General features: G+C 36.1%; 1 protein-coding gene across 3 annotated transcripts in view; it reads right to left on the bottom strand.

The window, feature by feature from the left end:
• CC2D2A (coiled-coil and C2 domain containing 2A) overlaps window positions 1–27424 on the bottom strand; it is a 66195-nt gene that overhangs the window by 12707 nt on the left and 26064 nt on the right. For all 3 annotated transcript variants that reach the window (XM_037384471.1, XM_037384461.1, XM_037384481.1), the window contains 15 exons: window positions 27112–27268; window positions 24755–24987; window positions 23653–23830; window positions 22499–22655; window positions 21281–21428; window positions 18353–18491; window positions 17412–17615; window positions 13269–13361; window positions 11257–11348; window positions 9353–9520; window positions 7765–7870; window positions 6243–6352; window positions 6027–6123; window positions 4657–4755; window positions 1905–2081 (listed from right to left, as the gene is read on the bottom strand). In XM_037384471.1, coding sequence (XP_037240368.1) covers window positions 1905–2081; window positions 4657–4755; window positions 6027–6123; window positions 6243–6352; window positions 7765–7870; window positions 9353–9520; window positions 11257–11348; window positions 13269–13361; window positions 17412–17615; window positions 18353–18491; window positions 21281–21428; window positions 22499–22655; window positions 23653–23830; window positions 24755–24987; window positions 27112–27268 — 2158 coding nt within the window. The remainder of the gene's footprint in view (window positions 1–1904; window positions 2082–4656; window positions 4756–6026; window positions 6124–6242; window positions 6353–7764; window positions 7871–9352; window positions 9521–11256; window positions 11349–13268; window positions 13362–17411; window positions 17616–18352; window positions 18492–21280; window positions 21429–22498; window positions 22656–23652; window positions 23831–24754; window positions 24988–27111; window positions 27269–27424) is intronic.

Genomic DNA, 27424 nt, shown 5'->3' on the forward strand with positions numbered 1-27424 from the left:
ACAGTTTTCTTACCTCAGCAAGATTTTCCTTATTCCTGGTTTTACTTTGAACATGCTTCAGTGCCAATGCATATTTTGTGGTATGGTTTAGCTTTCATGGAATTACAGAACAGCCCAGGTCAGAAAGGAGCTCGAAAGGTCCAGCCTTTTGTGGGAAAGGGAGCCTAGATGAGATTATCTAGCACCCTGTCCAATAGCATCTTGAAAACCTCCAGTGACAAGGATTCTACCATGTCCCTGGGGAGATTGTTTGAGTGAATAATTGCTCTTGCTGTAAAATATTTCTTTCTTATATTGAGATAAAACTTCTCCAGCTGCAACTTGTACCCACTGCCCCTTGTCTTCTCAGTGTGGCTCCTTGTGAGGAGAAGCTTTGACATGTAGTATTTCTTGTTACTTAACAACAGGATTAATTTCCTGTGTTGGGATTTACTGTGCTTTGATTCTTTGCTGCATCTTCAGAATGGAAAGTACCTCAGTCTCTTTCCAGTTCTTTATGTCTGAGTTTTGGCAAGGGGCAGTTAGCTCCTGTCTTCATAGTTGAAACGGAAGAGAACTTACATCAGGAAGGTCTATGACTTTAATAAAATAGACTGTATTTTCCCCTCTGAAGTGGTCAGATAAATTCTAAATTTAGCTACCAAACTGCACCATTTTACTAAGCATTAATATAACACACAACCTTTTCATAACTAAGCATCGAACTGCATGTATGCAAGAAAATCTGAACTTTGTTCATTATTTAAAGAGGTCAACATTTGCAACATATAGTCCATAATATTTTAATATTCTAATATATATTATAATAATCTAACCCCTTATTTGATTTTCTATGATTTTTCTCTTGAATCACTACTGGAGACAGGTCTTTCTATAAACAGAGATCTGTTTCCTTACAAATTCAGTATATCTTTTCCCCAGAAACTAACTACTGTATGTGAAAATGAAGACTATGAAACTCTTGAGTAAGGTCTCATCTATTAAAGGTGCTTCAAGGCTGTTAAGTTTATATTTACAGTTTCAAGTCCTCATAATAAACTTATAATTCAAACTAATTCACTTTTAAAGGTATCCATGAATGTAATTTATTTTCTTTATTTTCAACAGTACTGAATAGTAACAATTGCCACAGTATTGCATGAGAGCAAGAAACATAGGACTTGGTAGTTTCCAAGTCCATAATTTAACAGGAAAAAGGGTTATTAGAACACATCGTGCAATTTTATATTTATTCTGAATTGGAAAAGAATGAACCGCTGCTGTTTGTGCATGAAAAACATACATCTTTGCTGAATGGATCTCAAAATCACTACATAATGTTATGCAGAATAGCAAGCAGTGTATGCATTTTAACTACACGTTGTTGTTAGTGTAAGGCACTTATGGTAATGTAAACTAACTAAAAAAAAAAAAAAAAAGAGATTCTATTTAGAAATAATTATCTTCAAGATCTGGAGGGATGCATGAAACCATAAATAATAAATGCTGCATTTGAATAGTATAAACATAGAAGCAAGAAAATACTGTGTTTGCACCTGCCACCTCGTTTTTATTCACTGTTCACCAATACTTACATGAATACTTTATTGTTCACAGAATAAAATGGGAAAATTATATGCTCACAGATAATGAATGCAAATTTGCTTTCTGTTATACTGGAACTAGATATCCTGGTGAAAGTTACTTCTTATGCATTAAGTATCCATCTAACTTAATGGTACATCCAATTAAATTGAACTGAGCTAAAAGAAATAATGAAGTAAAACACTCAGAATTTGTATTAATGTCCTTCTGTACTTGTATTCATGTCCTTTGGTACACTAAGCATACCTGTTTATATGCATCTCAAGGACTGCACTACTGGAAACAAAAAGCAAGAATATGATGAATTACTGATTAGTTACCTTCTCTCTGACTGGCTCTCCAGGAATGAGCTGTGGTTCAATGGTAATGAACAGTGTTATATATGAGCCCTCACTCAGATTTCGCACAGAATCATAACCTCTCTCGATTCCCAGGTTCTTTTCTTTGCTGTAGCCAAGGAGGACTGGAGGAATATTCACCTTAAATGTACCATCAATCTACAAAATATACAAATACCCCTTATTAGAAGCAAAAAAGCAAGATTCCTTCTCAAATACATTTGCTACTTGTATTAAAATATTTCATTCCTTTGATTTCTTTATTACTCTGAATTACAAAACAATAAAATGAGAGAATATGACATATATACTGATTAACTGTGGGGAAATATGAGGCATCTTGTTAAATGTATTAATTACAACTGGATTTCAGTCTCTTGCATATTACAGACACCAGTATTTAATGAAATGGAAATCATACACACTAATTCTTAGAGAAAGAAGGAGTGCTAGCCTTCCACTGTTTTCCTTTCAAACAGCAATCTCCGTGTGGCCCTATTTACTGGCAAAATTGACAAAGTGGCAAAGCAAAAGTTGCAGGACTATGCTTCTGAAAGAAGCATCACAGCAACAGGTTTTTGCCTACGTTCGAGTGGTGTGGGAATGATGCTCCAGCATCTCACAAATGGACGCCCTTCCATGCAGAACCTGCTGACATTTCTTGGGTGCAACTGGAACTGGGCCCATTCAGCCAGCTTCCTCAGGGAAGGGTGCTCCGATAGACTCACCAGCCCGTTGCACCTCCCTCTGCCATGACAAATGGAAGGCAAGTCTTTCTGAAAGGTTGTCAGGCAAGAGATGGCATGCCCCAGACTTGCTCAGGCAGACGAGTCTCAACAGTGAAAGTACATAACTTTTCTCTTAAAGTGAGCAGATTAACTGCCTGATTTGGGCAGAATTCAGGTAACTGCCATCAGGAAGGGTATCTTCAGTGGATGTGAGAGATGAACAGATGACTCACTGGGCTGGCTCATCAAACGTTTAAGAATAAAATTAAGTTTTGATGAGGAGAAAACTCCAAATACAGAATTCCTGCTGCAGCATAGAACAGGATGAAGAAATGCTTCATTTGCTACTGAAATTTAATTGCTAGATGCACCTTGATATAATCACTGGACTGACCAGGGGTTTTCAAATTCAGTAAGAAATCCTGTTCAAATGAAAAGAATCTCTAATGCCGGGAAGATCCTTGCGGGCACTTGCACCGTGCTTAGGGAATCACAAATTTCAGCACCTCCTCCAAGAGAGCCAAGAGTGCATCGGACAGGAATCCTGGAGCTACTATGGTTCCACAACAGAAAGACTGATACACCAACAAGAATTGTGAAGAACAGAGGTTGATGTTAGTACTGGTAATCCTCAAAGGTGGATTATAGGCTGTGTCCTTCGCTACATAGTGGTAAGTAGCCTGTCAAAATATCTAAATCTGCCCAATAAGTCTCTCAGGACTGTGAGCAGACACACTTCTCAGGTGAATTTAATGCACTCAGCATGGCACATTTCCCTAAAAATAGTGTAAAGTATCTTGTTCTTTCTTGTTTGTTGACTTGTTGACCTATAACAACAGTGGTCAAATTATGTGACATTGTCTGCACAGGATGGCCAAAGATTCATGAAAAGGCAGCTAGACCTTCTTACTATTTACATTTCCTTTGAAGTCAATGAAAGCTTCATTCTACAGGGCACCGCAACCCTCAAACACCTGAATTCATTGATTAACCTCCCAAGATGAAGATAGCATATTATTAATGATCTAGCAGAAGCAAGTGGACTACCACTGGTTAATCATACACGGTCCAAAGTTTCTCAGCAACAAGAACCCCATGTTTTCTTGAATCCCGTGACAATTATGTTCAGTCATGCCTTGCAAATGGAAAGCCCAAGAAAACCACTCTGAACTCCAAGCACTGCACTTAAATTAAGATTCCTACAGACTTATCCTCCACCCAAAGAATCCAGGAGGCTCACAGTATGTCTTAAAGCCCTTACAGTTCTGAGAAGTGCCCCATATAGCCAGAGAAGAGCAAATTAATGTGTCATTAGGTATGCAACTGATGTCAGAAACTTCATGAAGAAAGACACTGAGACTTTTGTCATATGATTTGATCTACACATGAAAGCAACTGCCCTGCAGAAAAATAATAATACAATAAGATTTTTGATATGAAAAAATGAGTCCCGAGTCCAGGATGGACAAAAATATGCCTTTCTGATACAAAGAACTGCATGTTTTACTATTACTCCCATGACTAACTATTGATTTCTCTTGAAGAAAGCTTCTCTTGAAAAGTTCTAAAAATGGAAAAAAGAAGGGACTGGGAGAGGCAAAGGTAAAAATCTGTGAAAAAAGAAGTTAGGTCAGGTTTCTTATCACCTATCTAGGCGATATTCCTATTCCTAGTTCATCTATCTAGGCTTTGCAATACCAGAGATCTCAAAAGTTCCTGACAAAACCATTGAAAGAATTTGCACTTCTAACCTCATTACTGAAGGAAGCCAGGCTGCATTGTCAGTGTAGAAGTACATTCGTTTACCTCTTCTCCCTTCAAAATGTTGAACTTACTGACAAATACTCACCAAATTTGACAAAAAACATGTTTCAAAAAACATTTGCAAACAATTCCATAAAAATAACAAGTACAGAGAACATCATTAATTCTGACATTCATTATTTGCCCCTTCCATTCTGTAGTTTTATATTTTAAGATATTTACTCCAAGGTATTAACACTTACCCTGGTTTGAAAATATACGGTAGTAAATGGAATCTTAACACATCCCAGCCAGCGTCTCTCAACACGAGTGCAGATTCCATTTCCTCTTTCATGATCATCCTATTAAAAAGTTGCCCAACATAAGACTTTGTAAGACAGCTTCATTTCCTTTAATTCAATCAACAATTTAATCAAGGCATTAATAAAAATTCTGTGGTTTAGTAATTTACTATAAATATCAGTTCAATTACTAGTACAGCAATGATTATTCTGCATGCCTTTCAAGCATGCCAGATGCTGAACAAATACGAGAACATCACTATCCATGATACAATGCGCTTGCACTTCAGGGTTCAAGTAACGTATAACCTGTGATGGACAACTCATAAAGCTGACAAGAAGTCCACAAGAGTCTTCTCAGACAAAGTAAACCAAGCTCTGGTCTTCTAATGAAATATTTTACTAGTATTTTAAAAAGCTTTAGAAGGCAAAATTGGAAGAAAATCTAATTAAACCATGTGGAACGGAAGCATTGTTGTCATGTGTATTGTCTATCGGGGATTTCCCAATCTAGTATGATCTGTCTACAAGTTATTTAAAAAAAATAAAATAATCTCTAATGGCTAGAGTGACATCTGAGTTTCGAGACTGTATCTTTCTTCCTTCTGCTTCATCAAATACCATTTCACTTTTAGGACAGAATTCTGTTTTTGGTGAAATGTGTGCATTATTTATTTTTGGGTTATATTTTCAAGAATGTTGAGTGCTGCTATTTTTGTGTGTGCTAAATTGACTAGGAAAGCTTTCAAGGTTTCAACAGGGGAAGGAGTTATGCCAACACTGACAGCTAACAAAAATTTCTTGTTACTAGGACTTGCAATTTTTATCTCATTCCAAAAAAATATTCTATACAACCAAAAGATGTTGGTTTGTTTTATTTTTTCATTAAACAACTTGTAAAAAAGGATGAGACAGAGCATAAAAAGATAGTTAATAAAAAATACAGTAACTGGAATTGTTAATTTGGAATTTAGTAAAAAATTCTGGTAAGTTTAGGAAGAACAGAATTCAGATGACAATTCATACTTTGCCTCTCAATTTTAGTATCTCCAATCTCATTAAATATCAGTAAAACAGATTACATACACATGTTCAATCTACCAGTAGATTATATAGTACAAGATTAATTTATACAAAGGTTAACACTATAGATTGCTCCCTCTAAGAATATTGCAGTATTGATGAGTCATAAAATCATAACGAATGAAAAAACAGAGGAAAAAAAGAGGCACAAGAGGGTGAAAGCTATTACATGGAGAAGTCTTATTCTGTCAACTTCAAAAAGCTTGTAATACTCTGTAACATACACTGTCATTCAGTTATGAACTCACCTCTCCAGCATCAAGAAGTACTTCATCAAAAACGTTAATAAAGATTTCATCCTTCACTGACTGCAAACTATGGGTGCTGTAGTCACCATTAGGAGCTCTGAAAAGGTTAAATAAACCAAAAAAGTGATTTGAACAGAGCAGGAAAATGTGAATAAATCTGCATGCTCAAACTAAATTATCATTACTCAGAAATAATTTTGTTTCATTTTGCCATACCTAAATGGAAGCTCAAGTTCCTCATTCCAGTTGGGGTTTGGACCTTCTGCTGCTGTTGTCCGGCAGACTGTTCGCTGAAAAGAAACTTCTACAAAAGGACGGACTAAAACCTATAAATAGGAATCAAAACAAAGGAAAAAGACCTTTATAAAAATTCATCAGAACGTATCAAATTACACATTTGCATTTATTATTTATTTACAAATTGTATTTAGGAAAATAAACATATACTTTGTGGAGATCAGGCTGGTCCACACCAAATAAAACTTTAATACACCTTAAATATTGCATTTCCTAGGCTTCTAAGCATTTATGAAGCTTTAAAAAATATTTTCTATGTCAGTGTTTCCAAATGGTTATGTGTATTCAGAATATTTGACATATTTATATACACCAGCAAAACCACATTTTCTCCTGAGACTGGGAAAGTTACTGGCTACCTAATCAAAGGTAACTGAAACAGAACATGTGATCTAGACACCAGTGGAAAAAAGTACACTGGTGCCCTCTTATCTGTAATCCAAGGAGCCTACCACTACAATCCTGGTTTGTCTCTGAAACTGGCTCCTATTACAGATAAACAACGTCTACTACACACAACAAACCCCTAAATGTGATTAAAAATGACTTAATGGAGCATTTCACTAACATGCAAATGCATATGGCAGAATCTTTTCTACATTTCAAAAAGCTAATTTTGAAGGAAAATCATAAGAAAAGCAGCAAAACCCCCTGAAAGGCTTCCCTCTTCATTCAGAGGGATGCTGAATTTAATTCTCAATAGCAAGTAAACGTAGTTTCAATATCAGCTGTAAGAATGGCTGTGCTGGCTTAGACTATGAATGCACTGGGCTCAAAACTCAGGCTCTGAAAATGGCCAGCAGTAGGCACACACAGAAGAGCCAGAACAGAGCAGGCATACGTATCTTCTCCTATTACTCCTTCCAGGCTTCAGCATTTTCAGATGAAGGACTTTCCTAAGCCTGTAATGATTTTTCTGTTCAGTAACTCCCAACAGATCACTCTTCCAAATGTTTGTCCAACAGCCACTTCAACACTGGCAAACCTCTTTAATCCGCAATACACGTAAGCAACTTCTCCGGGTGCCTACTAAACTGCTGCATGAAGAATCACAACCTTCTGTCTGTTTTGAACCTAACTCCTACCAGCTTCATTTGAGCACCCCTCACCCTCATACTGAAAGAACCAGTAAAGAGTCAATGTTTATTCACAGTCTCTATATTACTCATGCCTCTACCATATTCCTCCTCCCTTACTCACAGTTACTGCTATTCTGGCTGAAAAGCCCTACCACTTTTCACTGTACAGTAGCCACATTTTATTTCTGACATCCTTACTGCCCTTCTCTGAACCTTTAGCAGCTTCACTATTTTTCTGGAGATGAAGGAGCGGGCAAGCCAACGTCACTAATAAGATATCTTTCTGATGGTGAACATTACTGTCTGTGGAAAAGGTGAATGCTCATAACTTCAAGTAAGAAAATGTTAGTTTTCTAATATACCTGGTTGAATGCCCAGTCTGGGCTATCAGCTGGGCTCTGAGCTGATGGAGAGGCTGCAAACAGCTCATTAAAGGACCTTGAAGATTTAGATGGCTGGTGTAGTTTGCTGTGCGAGGAAACAACAAGAGCAAGAAAGGAGAGAGAGAACACATTACAAAATAGGAATCTCTTACATTCTGTATTAACCACTCAGAATTCTGGAAATACTTCTGATATTTTTATGTTACGACTTTAACCTTGGAAAGATATTTATTTGATCAAATAACATGAAAAGAATGCCAGAAAGGGGTGGTGAATGTATAGCTCTTGTAAGCCTCATTGCAAAAGAGTGCTTTGTGCCTGGAAGCTCTCTTCTGAAGAGCTTATCAATCCCAGGCTTCTTTTTTCTTTTTGCCTCCCCCCTACAATCTCCTTGAGCTACAGGTTTTTCAGTTCAAGGAGATGAATCCCCACAGAATTTATAAACAGTGCAGACTTCATGGTATTCAGGCAAGGCCTCTACAACAATATTAAACCCATATGAATATTACACAATTGGCAAACCATGAGTGAAATAAATGTTAATACATCTACTTTCATAGTGTTTCCACATAACATTTTTGGTAATAACACCACAGTAGGTATTATAAAAGAGTAACTATTCATGGAGAATGCAGCTCAAAATAAGGTATTGTATAATGCAAAAAGACTGGGAGGGGTTTTTAGTTAGTTTTGTAATACTGATCATGAATTGAAATTTCCTTCCTGCCAACATGTTTCTAATATGAATTTCTTTTATCAGAATGAACGTCTTTAGAGAAGTCCAACAGAATCTTTATTGTAGCGAAGAGACAAAACAGCAGAGGACACTAAATACTGTATGCACAGAAACTGGTCAGCTTGAAAATATCTCCAAGTAAGGTGTATTCATTTTAGGAGAGAGAGAGAGAGAAAGCTTCACTAACACATTGCTTCTGGAACTGAACCAGACTGTTCAGAACCCCAGTATCTCCACATGATGCAGCATCATGCAGTTGCAGGCATTGCCTTAATGTGCCTGAAGGTAACGGTCACCTTTAAAATTAGTCAGAGCCAAATCAGGCTCAGTTGATTAACTTAAATGAACAGTTCACAAAGGAGGAGACCAACATGCTACACTCAGGAAGCAAATATAGTATCCTACGATGAAGAACGGAATTTTTAAATACTTGATTTTTTTGTATTTAATAACATAATTATGAATGAAAATTGCCCTGAGTATATCTAGAAGGCTTGCTTAAGGTATAATTAATCTGATATTACTGTTACCAGAGTTATAATGCTGTCAAAGCTATAAGTTACCTTTCAGACAGTTTTTTCCTCAAGCAGATGAATACAGGTTTTGGTAAAATATTTCTTGAATTTAGCAGTTACTGAGAAACAATCACATTATTCTACAAACTTACAAAACAGCAGTTCTTTATCATTATTAATAAAAAGATAAATACATGTTTTCATTATAAGGATAGAAACAACACACATGTCTGAATTTCAACATGAGTTTCAGCTGTCCTCAAAACAGCAGAAACCAGAAAATTAATCTGTACTGGAAACAGGCATTTAAACATACCTCATCACCTGTTTTCTCACTGGAATATCATAAGCTCTAACGATGTTCACTAAGAGTTTTATGTCTCCATCTGATAAATTCTGTGCTGTGACCTTCTTCCTTTCTTTTCTTCTTGGCTTTAATGGTCGTTTTGGCTCTGCCAGTTTAAAGAGGCTGAGTCCCAAAATACTAATAATCATAAAACAGATATTTAGTAACTTTTGCATAGAACCCAGCATGCTAGTGTTTGCATGACACATAGGCAAATTATGCACTAACAGAAGAATGAAATACATGCTCTTGTTAGTGCCATACAAAACTCTATGAAATGTCAAAATGTTTTACTTGTTTAGTACTACACTATCCAGATGTCTTGTATCTCAGAAATTGAAACTCAAATGTTCAAAAAAGTTTTTTCCAAAACCGGGTAAGATACAAATAGGACAATTACACAGCTTCAAGACAGACCTAAACTACACTGCTATAAACAAGGTATCTAGCAGATGACAACAACCACTGTATGCAATAAGCAAAAAATCTAATTACACAGCTATGTACAACAAACAATAGGCTATAGAAAGGAAGCAGAATGAATATACCACAACATACCCTGGACCCTCAGAACTTATAACCCAAGGCAAAGCAGAACCAAAGAGAGAAAAAAAACAACAAACAGGAAGAGAATAAAAAGCAGATGTATGTTTTGACATATCATTGGTATTAACTGCAGAAATTCCAAAATCTACATTAAAAACTAAAAGCAAATGACATTATTACCTTATACATAATAAAAAAATGACAGTAATTACTGTTAAAGTAACACAAAACCATGAGTTAGTGAAATATGTCACTAAGTAGACACTTTAAACAAATCATGTTGTATTTTAAATTCACTAATGATATAAATTAGCAAATAGAATCCAATCTTAATTAGCATTCCCGATAAGAAAGTATCAATGAAGCATTTGATTTTAAACAACTCCATAAGCTGATTATAGTCTTGTTTGGATTTTTCCATTCAGTGATGTGAAAACATGAACTAAAAAAATAGGATGAACTCTTCTGTAAGACAGCATGTCTCTCTATCTCCAGCAGATGGGACTGTTTAGATTTGTACTGCTGATTGTAAAACCTCTGGCTGTACATTAAGGGTGTCACGTTTATAGTGAATAAAAGCCAGTTTTACATGAAAGAAAAAAAAAGTCACAACTTGTTTACTTACACAGATTTTAAATCGGCAACACTAATTAAAAGTCACTTATGCTGTGATGACTGATAAATGTCAAAATCAACACGTATGGGATTTGGAACAAAAATTCAAAGAAAGTGCCTAAGTAACAGAACAAATAATAATCTTAAAAGAAAGAAGTAGTAATTTCCAAACCCAGTAACATTTCTGAAAGCAAACAGCATATGACAACATTCAGCAACAGCAAACAGAAATACAAGAGAAGTAAAATAAAGAAAATAACTGTTAAAAAATCTATTACGCATTATTTGCAGGGCATATGCACTGACTCTAAGTGAGCATCATGTGTAGAACCAGTAATAGTGGTGCTACCTCTGGCACTTGTCTGATACATGGAAATCATTTCATCTGGCACCAGCTAGGACTATGCTCAGGTCATCAGAACACAGTCTGATGCATTGTATCCTGCTAAATGTTATTTATATGATATCACATTACTTCTGCAAAAACCAGCCTTTTTTTTTCCTTTTCTGAAACATTTTTTTTTACACGCTTTCTATATCAATACACTGTCTGTACTGGCTGCGGTGTACATTGTGACTGGAAGTTGATATATTATACTAAACACACACACTAAAATCACATCAGTTACATCAATATATTTCACAAAAAAGCATCAGAGATGGTTTTACATTAATTTTTTTTTATTTAGAACAAATAAAGATAGCTCCCTCACCCCAGGCTGGGCATTTCCTCTTCGTTGACAAGGTCAGAAAGAAGGAAATGGTGTTTTGCTGTGAGGAAACGGTTTATTACTGATTCTCGAATCTGTGAATGGGGAGAGAGGAGTCAAAAGTACACGTCTAATCTAAACCCACTGCAAATATTTGCATTCTGCCTATTAAACACAAACAAAATGTCCAAATATATACATTCTTCATTTTTTACCACTTCTAAAAGAGTCACGGTCCAAGGAAAATTTTCTTCCACCAGATATTTCTTCAGAACATAATATGAGCTCATTTTCACACATTCAGTGATTCTCTAGAAACACACTAGCTAGCCAGATATAAGAAGACATGAAAGCATACAATCAGAAAATTAAGTCTAATCTGCTTACAGGTCATCATCAGAAACAATCATAACAACAAATGACACTAACAGACGACTCTTTTTGATATCTAAATGAAGTTGCAGAAAAGGCTACAAAAAAAATCTATATGGTATTAGTTATGGAAAATAAAAGCAACACTTTGGACTGCAGAACAAATCGGTAAAGCCCGCATTACAAGTACTATGATTTCAAGTAAATGTTTAAAATCCTTAGTTCCTTAAATTTCTATGCTGAAGTCATAGACTGAAGCCCAGAGATGAAAGTCTTCCCTCTTCTCCTAACAACTGTGTGGAAGCAGACTGACAAGAGTACTGCCTTTGTCCTTTTTTCCCACCACTAATGCTAGTAATGCCGTTATATGCTGTGCTATTACAAGATAGTTACAGAACAGCAACAGCAATTTTCTGCTATAAATCTCCCTTTATTATTTTTAAAAGTTTGCAAGTTATTCTTATTTTATCCCTGTGTTGAAGTGATAGGCATATAAAGATCACATTACAGAATAAACTGAACTTCAGTTCTGATGTGAGCAATCTAATTTTCAGGCACAACTGACAATTTACAGAAGTGTGAAATATCCAAATATTATTTTATAAAGGCTACCTGTATTTAATCTAAAAGAGTGACACAAAGTACCATAATGTATGTTACTCTGTACTACTATACTATTACTCAGTGTGCTGCATAAACCACATTTCAGTACACACTTAAATACCATGCAAAACAAACAGGGCCGACACAGACATGACAGTTTTGTTAAAAATATTTTTTTTTATATTATTATACTGAATCTGGGCTCTGGGACTTGCCTGGAAGACTTAAACACTCTTTATTGTCTATAATTCTTTTACAAACCATTCTTTCCAACAGACAATTTGTTTTGTCCCACATCAAATCAACCTTATCATCATTATACATCTTGGTGGCTGGCTAGGATTTGATACACCTTTTGGTACTTCCAGTACTGGTACAAAACTGGTAGCCACGTTTTGCACTTGCTATTTTGCCAAAATAGTCTGAAATTGCAAACTTCTCTTGGTTATATGACCAATATTTTTCTTACAATTTTTTTGCCTAAGGATTAAAGAGAATGTCATCATAACAGAATGAACAGACTAGAAAAATATATTAAATAAAGGGGCAAAAGTTGTTACTCTAATACCACAACAAAGGTAGTGTGATGGAAGCTATGCCTTCTGCCTTAGGCTGCAGGACAAGACACTTTCTGTAGTGCTTTAAATGATTTTTAACAATATTTGGGCCACTTTCATGGAGATAAATAAGGTCTTAGTATCACAGCTTACAAGAAGAAAAACAGAGAAATCAGTGAATACCTGGGACACAACAGTAAAAATCTCTGGGACCAAAAAAGATTCTACAGAACTGCTAAAAAAATCCACAATGGCTAGTCATTTAGTATATTGCAACTTTTCCAATAACATTAAATGAGTCATTCACAAACCTCCACTTGTTCAATTAGACCAGCTTCAGGCCTAACTTGGAATCTTAAAGATGTCTGTAGGTTATGTTTAGAGATGAATCAGTTTTCAGTATTCATGGTAATAAAGCATCCAAGTACAGTAGCAACATAAGGTGTACAAAAATTTGGTGGATCCATATTATTTGCAGCTTACCTTCTGTAGATAGCTGGCAACAACTGCTCTGTGTGCATCCAGGTAATTTTTGCTGTCAATCACATCCCTCTCTTGCAGTCTCTTGTCATATTCCTAAACATATTTATTAGAGATTGTAATTAGATATATATTCAGTGCTTTATTACATACCAGAAAAATTGTAAATATTTCATTAATATTAATGTATGGATGACAGTAAACCAAAACAGATGTCAGAGGTTTATAAAGCTATTTTTAATGCTAATGTATACAGCAATAGCATTGCTAAACGTCTATGAATAGAGACAAGAATTCCATTAAGCTATGGGACTCATGTGGTTTAAATTACTATGAATTACTTGAAGATTTCACTATTTTCTTTTACAGCTGAACTTTGACCTGCTGCTGTAAACTGAAATTCTATTTGAACTGGAAATAGCTTCTCTTACTGCAGCTGCAATAGGGAGAATCCTTTATAAATACGACTGATGCAGTATTTGTGGAAGATGTCCTGAAATCTGTACTGTGTTTTAATATGCGTAACTAGTTTTCATGGTGTCTAACACTGGGAGAAAGTCTACTTGTGGGAGAGTTTATTGAGAAACAATTATTGAAGAGATTTAATAGCATAATAAAAATATTTGTTTGTACATTATGAGAAAATGAAAGCTCTTCAAAGCAGCCAGAGCATGAAGATTTTGCCTTGCCTGAGGTTTGATAAAAGGGTCTGTAGCCTAACCAAGGGGCATGATCAATACTGGTTACCACCACAAGAAAAAGATTTATAAGAAGCACTTGGTTCTTGGGAAGAAGTATGTTAATGGAATATTTCTCAGGGTTGCAGTTACTATTCTGGTGGACTACAATGAAAGCTGTACTAACAGATGCAACTTTAATTCACAAGTTTAGGAAAGTGTCTCATAAATTAAGAAAAGGCTAGAGCTGACACTCAGCTTCTAAGCAAAACACAGCACCTACAACTCCAGGGGGTCTCCCAGGATCTGCAGCTTAATGGCAGTCTGCAAGTGAGGTTGGCTTTAGAACCACCGCTAGTTCTCCTGTAAAAGCTACTCAGTAAAATTAATCTTCAGGTCATTTTGCTAATGTTGTTACTTAAGAGAACATAATTTTTTCCTAAGATAAAGGGTCCAGGAAGCGCATTCTGGAAACACAGTGCTTCATTATTTCCACAATAAATCTTCAACTAACTTTTCCTGTGCATAATAATTATTGTTGAATGACTTCAGATTAGCAACAAAATCATGTAAGAATAGCTCTTCTGAGCCAGAAATCTCAATTTTTAGGCAGATCTAGCAATGATGAAGCTATAAGTACAATAATGGGAGTTAAATGTATAACTAGCTGGTACATGTATATGCACTGCTCCCTTCAGAAGACTTTTTACTGCAACAGGATTTAAGTAGCACAAATCATTAATTAGTACTTGTTAACTGTTAGTAAACTGTTGGCATTAAATAAACTTTCAGAGAAATCATATACTTCTGATAAAGCAAATACTCAGATACATACTGATTGGCCTCATCTCTTGTGCTGGACCCCAAACTGAAACCCTTCCCATTTGACCCAAGACACTTTATTTCTGTATCAAGACATTCTGCTTACCCACGAGCATGGCATGCTTTTGGATTACCAAAATCCTACAGCCCATGCTGCTGGGCTTATTTGTAGAGATGATGGACCCATTTGTTCTGAGGAACACAAGGAACCAAAAACATTAACCAAAATAAGATTTCACAGCATTGCTGCATATTAGTGCTGTACACTGTATAAAGGCTGGAAAGGACAAATACAACAGGATCACTTGGCGAAACAGCATGGGGGGTGTGGGTGCGGGAGATAATTTCATGGCCTAATTCTATTGGGTCTGGCTAGAATTAACTTAATTTTATTCACAGCACCCACTATGGTGCTGTATTTTGAATTTGTGACTAAAAGGGTGTTGATAACACAGCCCTGTTCTGACTATTGACTATCTGTAGATTATGGTTTAATGACAACCAACAATATGCTTTTAAGCAAAAGGCAATCCACAGGTTACATTAGGAATAGCATGGTCTACAGACCAAGGGAAATTAATAGCCCCTCCAACTGGGCACTTGTGAGGCTATACCTGATATACTGCCTCCAGTTTGGGGCTGCCATTTCAAGCAGCATGTGGAGAAACCAGACAGGGTCCACTAAAGTACTGTAAGGTAGTCAGAGGCCTAGATGACAGGACCTACAAGAAAGGGTCAGGATCTTAAGAGTAATATAAGTTGGAATAGATAGGTTGGTGGTCATCTGATCTAAACCCTCACTCAAAGCAGGAGCACCACCAATCAAGATGCTCAGGGCCTTTGCCAGTTGAATTTTCAGTGTCTCCAGAGTTAGCAATTCTAGAAACTTGCTGGACAACATGTTCTAGAATTTGAATACCTCTTCATGAAAAATGTTTTCATTATATCTAGCTGGAATTTCTCTTGGAGTAACTTGTGTCTATCATCATCTCACCTCTAAGGTAAGTCTTGCTGTTTTCTCTGCACCATCTTGCTAGGTACCTGAAGGAAGCAGTAAAGTACTGCCATAGCCTTGCCAGCTTAGACCAAAATAAATTTAGTTTTCTCAGCCACTCCTTCCATGCCATGTGCTCCAGGCCCTGCAGATATTCTGGTAGCTCTGTGCTGGACTTGCTCCGTATTTCAGTCTCTTCCACTGGACAAGGTGTTCAACTTAAACAGTTTGGTGAGGAAGAGATTAATGATCAATCCAGCATCTGCCCACAACTATTTGAGGGGCAGTTACAAAGAACAGAGCACCAAACTAATCTCTGTAGTTTCAGACAGTATAACAAGGGCAAACAGCCATTAAATACAACTTGGAAGGCTCAGGTGGAACATGAATTTTAAAATAATCACTGTAAAGATAGTGTAGCACTGGAACAGGTTATCCAGACGGCTGTGCAATCTCCCATTTAGAGGATTTAAAGACTTGGCTAGACACAGCTGACCTCATCTAGTGCTAGCAACAGTCCCACCACGTCAGCAGAAAGCAAGACTAGATGACCTCCAGATAAAATTTTCCAAACAATGTTTCCACAATTCCATGAAATTTCAGACTTCTTCACTAAATAGCTGGTAAACCAACTGGGACTAATACCAATTTAGACTTAGTTTTGAAGAACATGTCATATAAAATTAACTTGGAATGAGTGATCATGAGTTTATCCAGTTTACACTTAATGGAAAAAACCCATATAAAATTATTCTTAAGCTATGGTATTCAATTTTGAATGATAACATGAAATGAACAAAGTTAGTCCATAAAATCAACTGAATCAGAAATACGTATCAAGGATGGGGCATATCTCTAAGTAAAAGAGACAAAACTAGTCTAAAATGTAAAAAGGAAAAAAAAATATTGCAAAGAGTCAGACATGGTTGAATTTATATATAGAAGTTTCTGTAAGTAGTAGGGATAAAACAGCAGTTGTCAGAATCCGAGATGATTCTGATCCTGCTACGGCAACGAAAACACTAAAATGCTCCTTAGCTACATGAATTGCTGAAGAACAAAAGAATGCATGACAACACTAATAATGGAGTTGAGATTAAAAATAATTGAAGTGTGACCCAAATAAAAAACGCACACTTTGCATTTCTGAAAGGTAATTACCAGAAAGGCAAAGACAGGGTAAGCTAATTGGAACAATGTATTAAACCAGAAATGACTGCAACATAGGCTGTAGTAAAACATAAAAAGGTTTTAATTTTCATTAAAGTCATTGCTTCCAGAAAGGGCTTAAAAGTTAGTAAGTCTAAACCTGAATTATCTTTGCGATACCTTTCTATATTTGAAATCACTTTTTTTTTTTAAAAAAGAGAAAATTATCTTCCCTTTAACAAAAACTGTCTTAGAACACTTGTGGCTACATCTGTTGCTGTGTTTTATTTTTCTCCTTCCACAGTATAGCTGTGGAAATACTGCCTTGGAAGGAAGCCATCTTAATTCGATTACAGTAATACTAGAAAACACTGAAGGAATAAAATTCTTATTTTTTCACGTCACCATGGCTGTACATTCTTTAAGGGACCAATTGACTTAATTGCAAGTCAAATATTTATTAGCATTAAAACTATAAAAGAAATATTTCAGATAACATTCTACCTGGAAGATTTTCTCACTGATTTCTCGTTCATGTAAAGGGACTTGTTTATAGTTTCGGAACTCAGCCACCTCTCCATTTCTGAGCTGCAAGAGTCGGAATCTCTTTGATCTATTAAATTCCTCATCAGAAACAAAATTAAATTCTTGCTGCAACTGTTCCAATCTGAAGAAATCAGGTACATGTGCCTCTCCACTTGTAGTAACCTGAGTTAGTAAAAAAATTATTAACGTTTTCATACAAAGTGACAAAAGTCTGTAACTTCTGTAAGTCTTATATTAATATTACAAGAATGTTCATTTTAAGCACAAGCAATCGAGATGGATCAAACAGACAAACACCAAGCATTTTAAAGTAGGTTTTTGTTATGCATTTAAGAATACAATAAAATTCTATTTCTTTGCAACATAAACAAAAGATTAAAGAGTAGGAAACTGTAACATAGCAGAATAACCTAGGAAGCAATAAAAGTGATTCATTTACACAACTTTGGCTATGTAAACAGCCCCTCAATTTGATGTTTAAAGAAGTTGCACTAGACCTCTTCGCGCAATTGTCACTGATAAGCAAGTTCCTATTTAATACCATTCAAGTACACTGCCAATACCCCTATACTTTAAGGAAACAACAAACTCAAAATATTTTTTTTTAAATTTATAAATTAATCAGTTTGTGTATTGCCTCATACCTATTTTTCACCACTAGAATACTACTGAATAGATTTATTATTAAGTTTGATTTTATTAATCATTAAACCACTATTAAATGGATAAATAAATCATTTTTAGTAGATATTTTTGCTTCTTAACACTCACACAAGTATGTCCAGCAGAGACTCAAACGCTACTATCTCCCTGGCACATATGCAGGTTGCCTGAGAAGGTACTGGTGACTAGGTATTTCACAGCTACATTAGGCCTATAGCTCTGAAAAAGCCACTTACCATGATCAGCTGCATCAGAGCTGCATTGTTTGGGTCATTTGGATCAAGTTTTGCTTCCGCTGCCCACTTAGCTAGTTTCTTCATGTCAGTTAAGCCCGAAGTGCCAATGGACGCAATAGCATCAGTATTTTTTAATGTACTAGAAAGACAGAATTGAGAGAAGTTGTACTTAAAACATGCATGATATAGTGATATAAAAAAAGTGTTTAAAACAAACTTGGAAAAAACCTAGAAAAAACTGGCATAGTAAATTCCATTACACAATTCTTAGTTGTAGCTATGCCACTGAGGGAATGATGAATTGTGAAGGGAAGGGGAAATATGAAGGAACCAGTGGAAAAGAACTACACAAGGTATTTTAAAAAAAATCCAACCAAAAAAAACCCCTGCTTATTCATACAGTTATATACTTACACTATTCCACGTTGCTGATTACTAGGAAATAAGATGACAAACTGCCTCACAGCATGAAAGTTAACATCAAAGTTTTGACAATCCATACGGAAAAGAACTTCTTATATGTACTGTCCTTGCTTGCACTGTCTTAAATCCTGTCTTTGACCTGTCTCCTGGATGGCGCTCTCAGACCTGCATTGTAGCCTTCGTCTCTGTCTCCTTCCCTGCTGTTTCTCGATAGACCTCGGGGCCCGATTCATCCCCTCACCACGCCTGGGACTGCTGCCAGTACCCTGCTCTGCCCATCATGTTCAGCTCCTGTAAGACTGCATGCTGGCTGGTGATTTAAAGAACGAAGTCAAAATTTCTTAGTGACTAAGTATTCTTTATTGGCAGCACTGGATGCACGGGGGATCCTTCCGCCTAACGTGTATGTCTAAAGTAACTAACTATCTTATATTTATACCATAAAACAATGACTATTCAATTAACGCCTATACAGTCATTACCTAAACCCGCCTACTCTCACTTTGTATGTTAATTAGCTTATCAGTCCTTTGCCTGCGCAAATTCTTCCAAGAATTGTGGGCAGGGGTCCTCGGGACGTGGGCAGTGGTCTTTGGGAGGAAGGCCGTAGGTCTTCCTCAAGGTGTACTTTTCACCTTTTGCCAGAAAATGCTGAGCTGGCTGTTTTCAATCAGCTCTTGCTATCTGTCTTTCCTTCTTGGGTGTTAAGATGCCAACAGATAACAGGATGTCCACAGCCTCACAAGGTGTCAGTGGATAACAGGATAGCATTACAATATGTTGACAAACACAATACACATTGAGGATGTCATTATTCTATCCTACAGTGAATTCATACAATATCACTGGCAAGGACACTGCCTGTGCTAGGACACCCTTGCAGCCTTCTCCCTTGTGGTGCAGCACTGCATTTGGTCCTCCCTGACACTACAGTACCAGCTCCACTCCTTCTCCTTTGGATGCTCCTGCTCACTATTTTACTCACTGTAAGCAAGGAAGCATGGTAGGTAGTCTGGAGACCATTTGTACACTGACTTGATGGCCAGGCTTCTGGCATCTTCTCACAAAAGCCATCCCTGAAACCCTACTGCTACCAAAACCTTGCCATGTAAACCCAATACGTCAAGACCCGCCTGGCTTGTTATTAGCAGAGGGTGGATGTTGCCCCTTCTTTTGTTAGGGGTGATAATTTGAGTCTTTGTTCTCTACCTAATCTGACTGTATTCAGGAAAGCTTTAAGAACTAATGGATCTTTCTTATGCATGGTTAGAATCAGCCAAATATCCAGCAGTTACTGGAGCAGCAGATAAAGCTGTAACATCAAGGTTATATCTTTAGGCACCGGTCTTGAACAAATGCACACTGAATCACAATTGTGCTGAAAAGCTAGTGGGCAGCAAAACCTAACAATAGGCATGAAAATCTTGTCTCCAACTTTCACAACCTATAATGGCAAGTCACAGAGGGCTGTTCATTTCTAGAAGGTGATTCAAAGAAGCCTGTTATACAGCTAACTTCCTTCTGAAATTCCCCATTTTTCCATTTATCGCAGTGATTACCTTCCCGAGTTTAAAATTAGCCTTTGGGAATGCATCCTTATGTTTTAATCTCATGCTATTCCAGTCTCATTGAAGTCAGCAGGTTACTCCTATGCTGATCAGCAAATTACCCTAATAGCTGCAGCTTGGGTCAAAAATAGTAACAGAGTGATTTGGATGCCAATGTCTAGCCTCCAAATAAATAAAAATCTGAAAGAATCTCATCAGCTGTATTCGGTACTTGTTCAGTGTTAGTAAGTATGGGAAAACTCTTAAGACTTACAGTGAAGTTACTTGAGGACATTACAAAAGCAGACTTCATGTACCATCTCCTTGACTTTGTTGGAATTATATAAAGGCAACAAAATGGACAAATAACCTACAATATAATATTGAACTTGCAACCACAGGGAAAATTAGGTTGTTTTGAATGGAATAATACACAATTCTGCACGTCAACTGGCTTCTGATGGAGAAAAATAATGAAAAAGTATTATCTTGGAATGATCTGACAGATAAGAATTTTTCACTGATTACAACACTAATTTCCACTGCTTTTATTGCATAGTTTTTATCATTAATTACAATAAAGTAATTTAAAGCATGTGACCCAATAGCCTCCTTAAAGGATAAGGAAGAGCTGGAGCTTCTGTTCTTAGTAAAATGGTTACAGGAAAATTCCTTGCCAATATATAAATTTTCTATTAGAAAATTGTAAAAAATAGTTAATCAGCTTGAGTAACTTTAATATCGTAGATTATGTATAGACAATAAGATAAAATTTCTAACTAAAATCTATTTACCAAAAAGCATACCCTAAGATACCTGCAGGGGGTTACAGCACAAAATAAAATATCTGAACTTAAAGAAAAAGAGTATGAAAATTCTCAATTATGAAAGGTTTTTTTTTTTAGACTAATAGTATAATAATTTTCTCATGAATCACTGAAAATTCGTATCATATTACCTTGGAATGCCTGTGTTTTGCTGAGATACTGGAGGAATTAAGGGGATTCCTTTTTCTCCAACTGCCCAAGAGACACTATTGGATACTTTCCCAGAGGTCATTAAAGTCATTTTGTTGCTACCATCAGCTTCAAATGAAAAGGACACACCTATCACAGGGGAAAAAAACCCAAAGTAGTACAGTTAGGCACTCAATCACAATGTCTAAACATTTTCAAAAATTCTTCCTGAAAATAAGTAGTCAAATAACCTGTGACTTCATATAAATGGGGTACTGTGAAACAACTTGATTCTGCTGCATGCTATGGGGGACTCAGCTCTACAAAAGGAGTGAAAGATTACATTGCACCTACAGAGAGACTTTCCATTTGGATTGGAAAGAAAGGCTATGCCTTGAAAATGCTTTTGTAATATTTCTGGTAGTTTTCCGATGCAGTATACTGTTATTAATGTAACAGAAATTCAGAGTCAAAAGAATTATGCATGACTAAAAAGTCAGTCCCAAAGTTTTATGATACATAATGGTGTATAGTCATCATGATCATTTACACAAACATCTGCTGTAACGAATTTTTACCATGTTTCTTTCCACCACAGCTTTTAACCTATTCTTCTGCTCCAGCTTGATCTGTATTTCATATATGGCAAATCTATGCAAGTCAGTCATCTTATAACACTGTTTGCACTTCTCATAGAAACTTGAAAGTTCCAGATGCTACTATGAATTATTCTTATTTCCCCCTTTCCTACCTCTCCCTTATTTTATCTTTCTGACTGTCCAAGGGATAAAATGTGTTCCAGGATGTCAACAAAGCAAATATAAAGATAACAAAATTACTCTGCATATACAGCAGTGGTTTAAAACATTAAAAGCACCAGAGCTATACTGATTAATATCACCTGCTTGCTCTGCACTGTCAAAAGCCCGATGACTTAAATACTAAAAAAAAATCCAAGCACCTCTTATAGCTAGTAGAACTCCACTACTATCACAAGCCAAATAATAAACATACATTTTTATTATATAAAGCTTAAAATCAGTAAGAGACAAAAATTCTACAGGAAACTTTAATAATCTGAATCATTACTATAAGATTCAGTTACAGAAGCTGCAAATGCTCTTAACAGAATTGACTCTGAAACTCATGCCAGCCTGTTCCTGCTACATAGTTTCAGCAAAATGAGAAACATTGAACTGAGAAAGACTGAGGGTCCCTACCACTCCCAACTCCTTCATGGTCCAACATCACACGTTGATTGCTGCTGAACTCTATTTCTTCTATAGGAGCATTGCCTGTCAGAATTGTAGTCTCAGGAACAGGTATGAACACTTCAGCCAACAAGGTGGTACTGCTCATACCCATTGTTTCAAATATCTAGAAAAAAACATAGTGAAAGACATAGTAAAACATTCACACATGTATTCATGAGAAGTTGAAAACATTGTAGGGTAATTGGACAAAAGATTTTACAATGACTTAAGCATGAAGCAATTCATTTAAAGCAATTGTATTCATTCACTTTCTAAAATATCCAATTAGCAGATGTTTCAGCTACCAGCAGCTAACTTGGTCTGAATTCCTGAAAGTACATCACCCTGACCTTTCTAATGCACCCAAGAATAGTATGATAAACTCTAGGCTTTAAAGAGCATCGTTGTACAATATGCAACTGCTCATGACAGTCACCGGCATCGGGTGAAGATGCCAGAGGGATTCTGCTTTACTAATTCTTCCTTACCACAAAGGTACGGTCAGGCCTTTGCTCTAGCAGTACTGCAGCCTACTTCCCTTTTTCCTGGCTAGTTGCAGGGTCAGAGGGATGTGAGCGATTTCTCCATTCAGATGTTTTTAAGCCAAGGAGATGGTATTCCTTTTCCTTTTCAATTTGTGTGTTACGTAAATAGAACAGGCAAGGGGTATACACCTTCCCCTGAACTACCAGTGGTAAGTTATCCAACAGGAAAACTCATCTAACAGGAGAAGTAGGATCCTGACCATGTTCCTCCTAAAAATATATTGTATTGGGTCTGAAAATTATTCATGCCACTCATTCATTCATACCTGGAATGTGGGTGATGGTGTGATTTAACTGCACTGTTGATCAAGTCAAGTGCAGTTATGGACATTACTAGCAATGATTTTTTTTTCTTATCCCCCTCAAGCAAACAGTATCAAAAACGTAGCAGCAAAGTTAAAATATTATGATTGGAGAAGGGAGGAAGGAAGGAGTATAAGACTGATAATTTACAAAGGGTCTTTCACATATTTTTCAGTCTTTACAACACAACCATAGAGCAAAATACAAGCATTACAGAAGCAATTACATTTCATGTTATTCTTTAAAAAGTTAGTATGATAAATTATTACCTACCTGTAGTTTCAAACTCTCTGGCCAATTGAATATTTGTAAATTGAAAATCTGTCCAAAGTGAACTCTGAAATCTGAACTTATTGGTCGGGTAACAGTCCTCGATACTTCTTTGGAGTTGAAAAGTACCTTTATAAATGCTGAGCGTTTCTTCACATCTTCCCGTCGCAAAACTTCTGCTCTGTAAATATATCAAACAAACTGCCATATCATTTTTAATAACATTTTTATCTTTTGGTTATTTTTAATGAAAATCTGATTCCTCAAGAGGAAACAGAAGTCACCTTAATAAAGATGGTATTCTAAAAATGTCACTACATAGAAATTACTTTAAAACTATTAATTAACAGTTGTTTTACCTTCTCATGAATATAAAATTATTTCAAAATGTAAAGGTTAAATTTTAGATCCACTAGGGCCACCTCCATATAAAAGGAGTTATTTAGGGAAACAAAATTCCCTTCTACTCCCTTCCTCCAAAGCACAACAAATGATATCAAGTTGAGTTAAGATTTTGAAGTTTTGGGTCACTGGGAGTAGAGGAGGCAAGCAATATTCCTTGATGAGGCTATTTGCTGAGTAAGTACAAAACAAAACAGTCTTTAAATGACTAAAATCTGCTAGATTTATGTTAAATCACTTGTGTAAAAATGGAAAGTAACACAAAAAAGTAAATTTATTTTATCCACAGTGAAATCTCTGGTTTATTACATGATTTATTTTTCCCTTTGTGGACTATAGCACAGACCTGGTATAAAGGACTAGCTAGTGAAAGTGGTACTGCCAGAAGTGACTTAAGACTCTACACTGAAAACAGTTTCTTTATATATACACCACTGTTCTGTGTAGGTGCTCAAGGAACATCAGAAGGTTCAAAGGGAATGCGGAGACATGAATTCCCCAAGCCCACTATATACAAGGTTACAAGTGACTTGAAAATGAATTAAGTTATATCAGGCTTCAGAAGGCAAAATCTTATCACTAGGCTAAACAGAATGGTGAGCACATGGTTCTGAAGTTGTACAAACAATCAAAATAGTATTAATAACTAAGAGCAGAAAATTGCTAACAAAGTAATTTGCAGGCCAACATTTATTTATCCTACCGAGGACACAGCTCAGTTGGAGTTATGCTTCCTGAGAGGATCAGTTCAGGAATTAGAGCAGGTTCTCCAGGTTTTCTTCTGCAGTTGTCAGCTTTTTCTCTAACCTGCTGCTCTATTTCCAGGCTATTGGCCATTTTAGGTGGGATGGGTTTTACATGTTCCTCACCAAGATCACAATCTTCTAGTGATTCTTCTTCATGAACATCTTTTTTCTTCTTTTTCTTCTTGGACTTCTGCATATAAAAATCATAATGTTCCTCCTGAACTTGTTTCAGTCAGTAGAGGTTTTTTTCTCTTGATTCACAAGTAATAAAACATGTATGAGAAATGACTGTATAATTTTAAAATCACCATACACAAAAATAAGATCTCTCTCATTCTGTAGTACTATGTGAGATTCAGAATTCAGCAATGCATTCCATTCATATGCTTTAAAAACGTAACATCCTTCAAACAAAACATTTATTTAACCTTCCCAAGTAGCTTACAAAATAAACATGTTACTTGAACATTCTGGCTAGCAGCTGACTTCTCATTTAGCCTGAGTTACCACATGCATTCTTTTAGGATTGCAGGAAGATTACTCAACCAGTAGATACAGTTCTTAGAGATGTATTGTCTGCATCCACATTGATAAAGTGAATGCATATATGCACAAGCTTTGGAGCGCAAGATTTTTAGCTTAGCAGCATCTTTTGCATGAGCAGAATGATCCCCTCCCTTCCTCTATGCCAATCAGAGGAATAAACAAACAGAACACCACACGCCTTTCAGCATCTCCTAAATTGCAGAACTTCATTGTTCACATGCATGTTCAGCTTTAAACGACTGCAAGCGAGTTTCTCCTTCTGCAGACTTATGGATTACTCTGATGTAGAGCTTGCTTGGAAGCACCAGCCACTTCATGATTTAAGACACCACAAGCAAAAGAGAAAGAAGTGATGAAAACAGTTTCTTCTCACTAACTTTTCACATATTTTTATTAACAAATATTCCTTCTTGGCCTAATTCTATGTTACCCTTTTTGTTCTTGTATTTCCTTTTAAATTTAATCAGTCTCTTCTACCTTTACTATCTTCCTTAGATTCACCTTATCTGTGCTAGTAAGACACCAACAGCAGTGATTAACCAAAAAAGTACTTTGAATAAAATGAAAGCAAGCACTTCTGGCCATGAAAGTAAAGTCCATTTACTACATTTCACTCTAAAAGGAAAGAACCACAATCATGTCAGTCTCAATACAGACTGTGACTAACACACTAAAAAGATACGAGAGCAGCTTTGACTGGAACCACCCACCATGGTATTTGCAAAGGTGCAGCTGGCTAGGGGTAGATCAATAGAGGTAGGTCCCATTATAATCACTGCTCAAGACTATCTGTCCTTACTTTAAGGTTTCCGTTTATTCATCTTATCCTACAAATAAATTGGCACGATAATAATGAGTCACATGCCCACTTGTATTCTGATAACAGACATTTCCAATACCTAGATACCAGTTTCCCCTCAAACCTTTTAAGTGCCTTCCACAGATGCTGCATGTATATGAAAAGAGCTTTCTATAAAAGTATCAGCAGATGCACTAGATTCTTGAAACTGTATTTGAAGCATTTCCTTAAACTTTATTTTGCTTTGATATTCAAAAAACCCAGTGTGTTTAAACTGGGCAGTACTTATACTCCAGTATAATCACCATCACCCTGAGGTATCTAGTACATTGCCATATCTATGAAGGTAAGTCTGATTTTGCCAGCACTGCCACAGGCTATTCTGAAGATCATCCTGTTGGAGTGTATTGTTCTAGCTTCTGCATTTGTCAATATCCCTTTGAAGCACTTCTGAGTCTTTAACTACAGTACAAATTATTAGCAATACAGCTTTGCAGAGGTAAAAAGCTAGAATAATAATTAAATTTTCCATGTTTGGGATATTCCTGAACATAAATTTACATGAGATGACATGAGGTGCTTGTTCATTAGAAACACCCCATAATTATTTTGCTTTACTACTCACACACACAAAATTAATCCATATTTTTTCTTTGCAAAAAGAACAACAAATTTAATGAGAATGCAGCAAAACTATTAAATTTAAAGAAAAAACTGCTGAAGTGCTGAAAAGCAATAGCAGGAAGGCAATGCTCCACAAAAACCTTGCACATTTTCATTTTTTTAATTAATTGTTGATTTACTAATAAGTTATTAACAAAATCTAAGTATACAAAATGTATCCAAATACATTACAAAATGTATGCATCACTATCCTGAAGCTGATTTTCTTCCTGTATTAGATGGAAAAATTCTCAACACATTTAGTAATAATTTTATTTTTTGTGAAGCTCAATAATTTAAACAAACCTGTGCCTTCTTCCAGGATTTCCACTCTTGTAGCTCAATTTTATACTCTTCCATCTTCCTTTCATATTCTTCCATATATTCTTCTAGTAATTCATGTATCTCAGCCTGAATTTCTGCTTCATACTCTTTTTCAACTAATCTCTGATCAACCTCTTCCCTTCAAAAAAAAAAGTGATCAACAAGTTGCATAAATTAACATAAGGGCTACAGTAAAGTCTACAATATATAATGTAAGTCTACTCCATTAATTAATTTCATTGTATCAAAAGTGTGTTCTATTTAAAAATACTAGCACAGATAGTCTACGAATTCA

The sequence above is a fragment of the Falco rusticolus genome, chromosome 1, assembly GCF_015220075.1.
Source record: "Falco rusticolus isolate bFalRus1 chromosome 1, bFalRus1.pri, whole genome shotgun sequence".
NCBI classification, from domain to species: domain Eukaryota; kingdom Metazoa; phylum Chordata; class Aves; order Falconiformes; family Falconidae; genus Falco; species Falco rusticolus.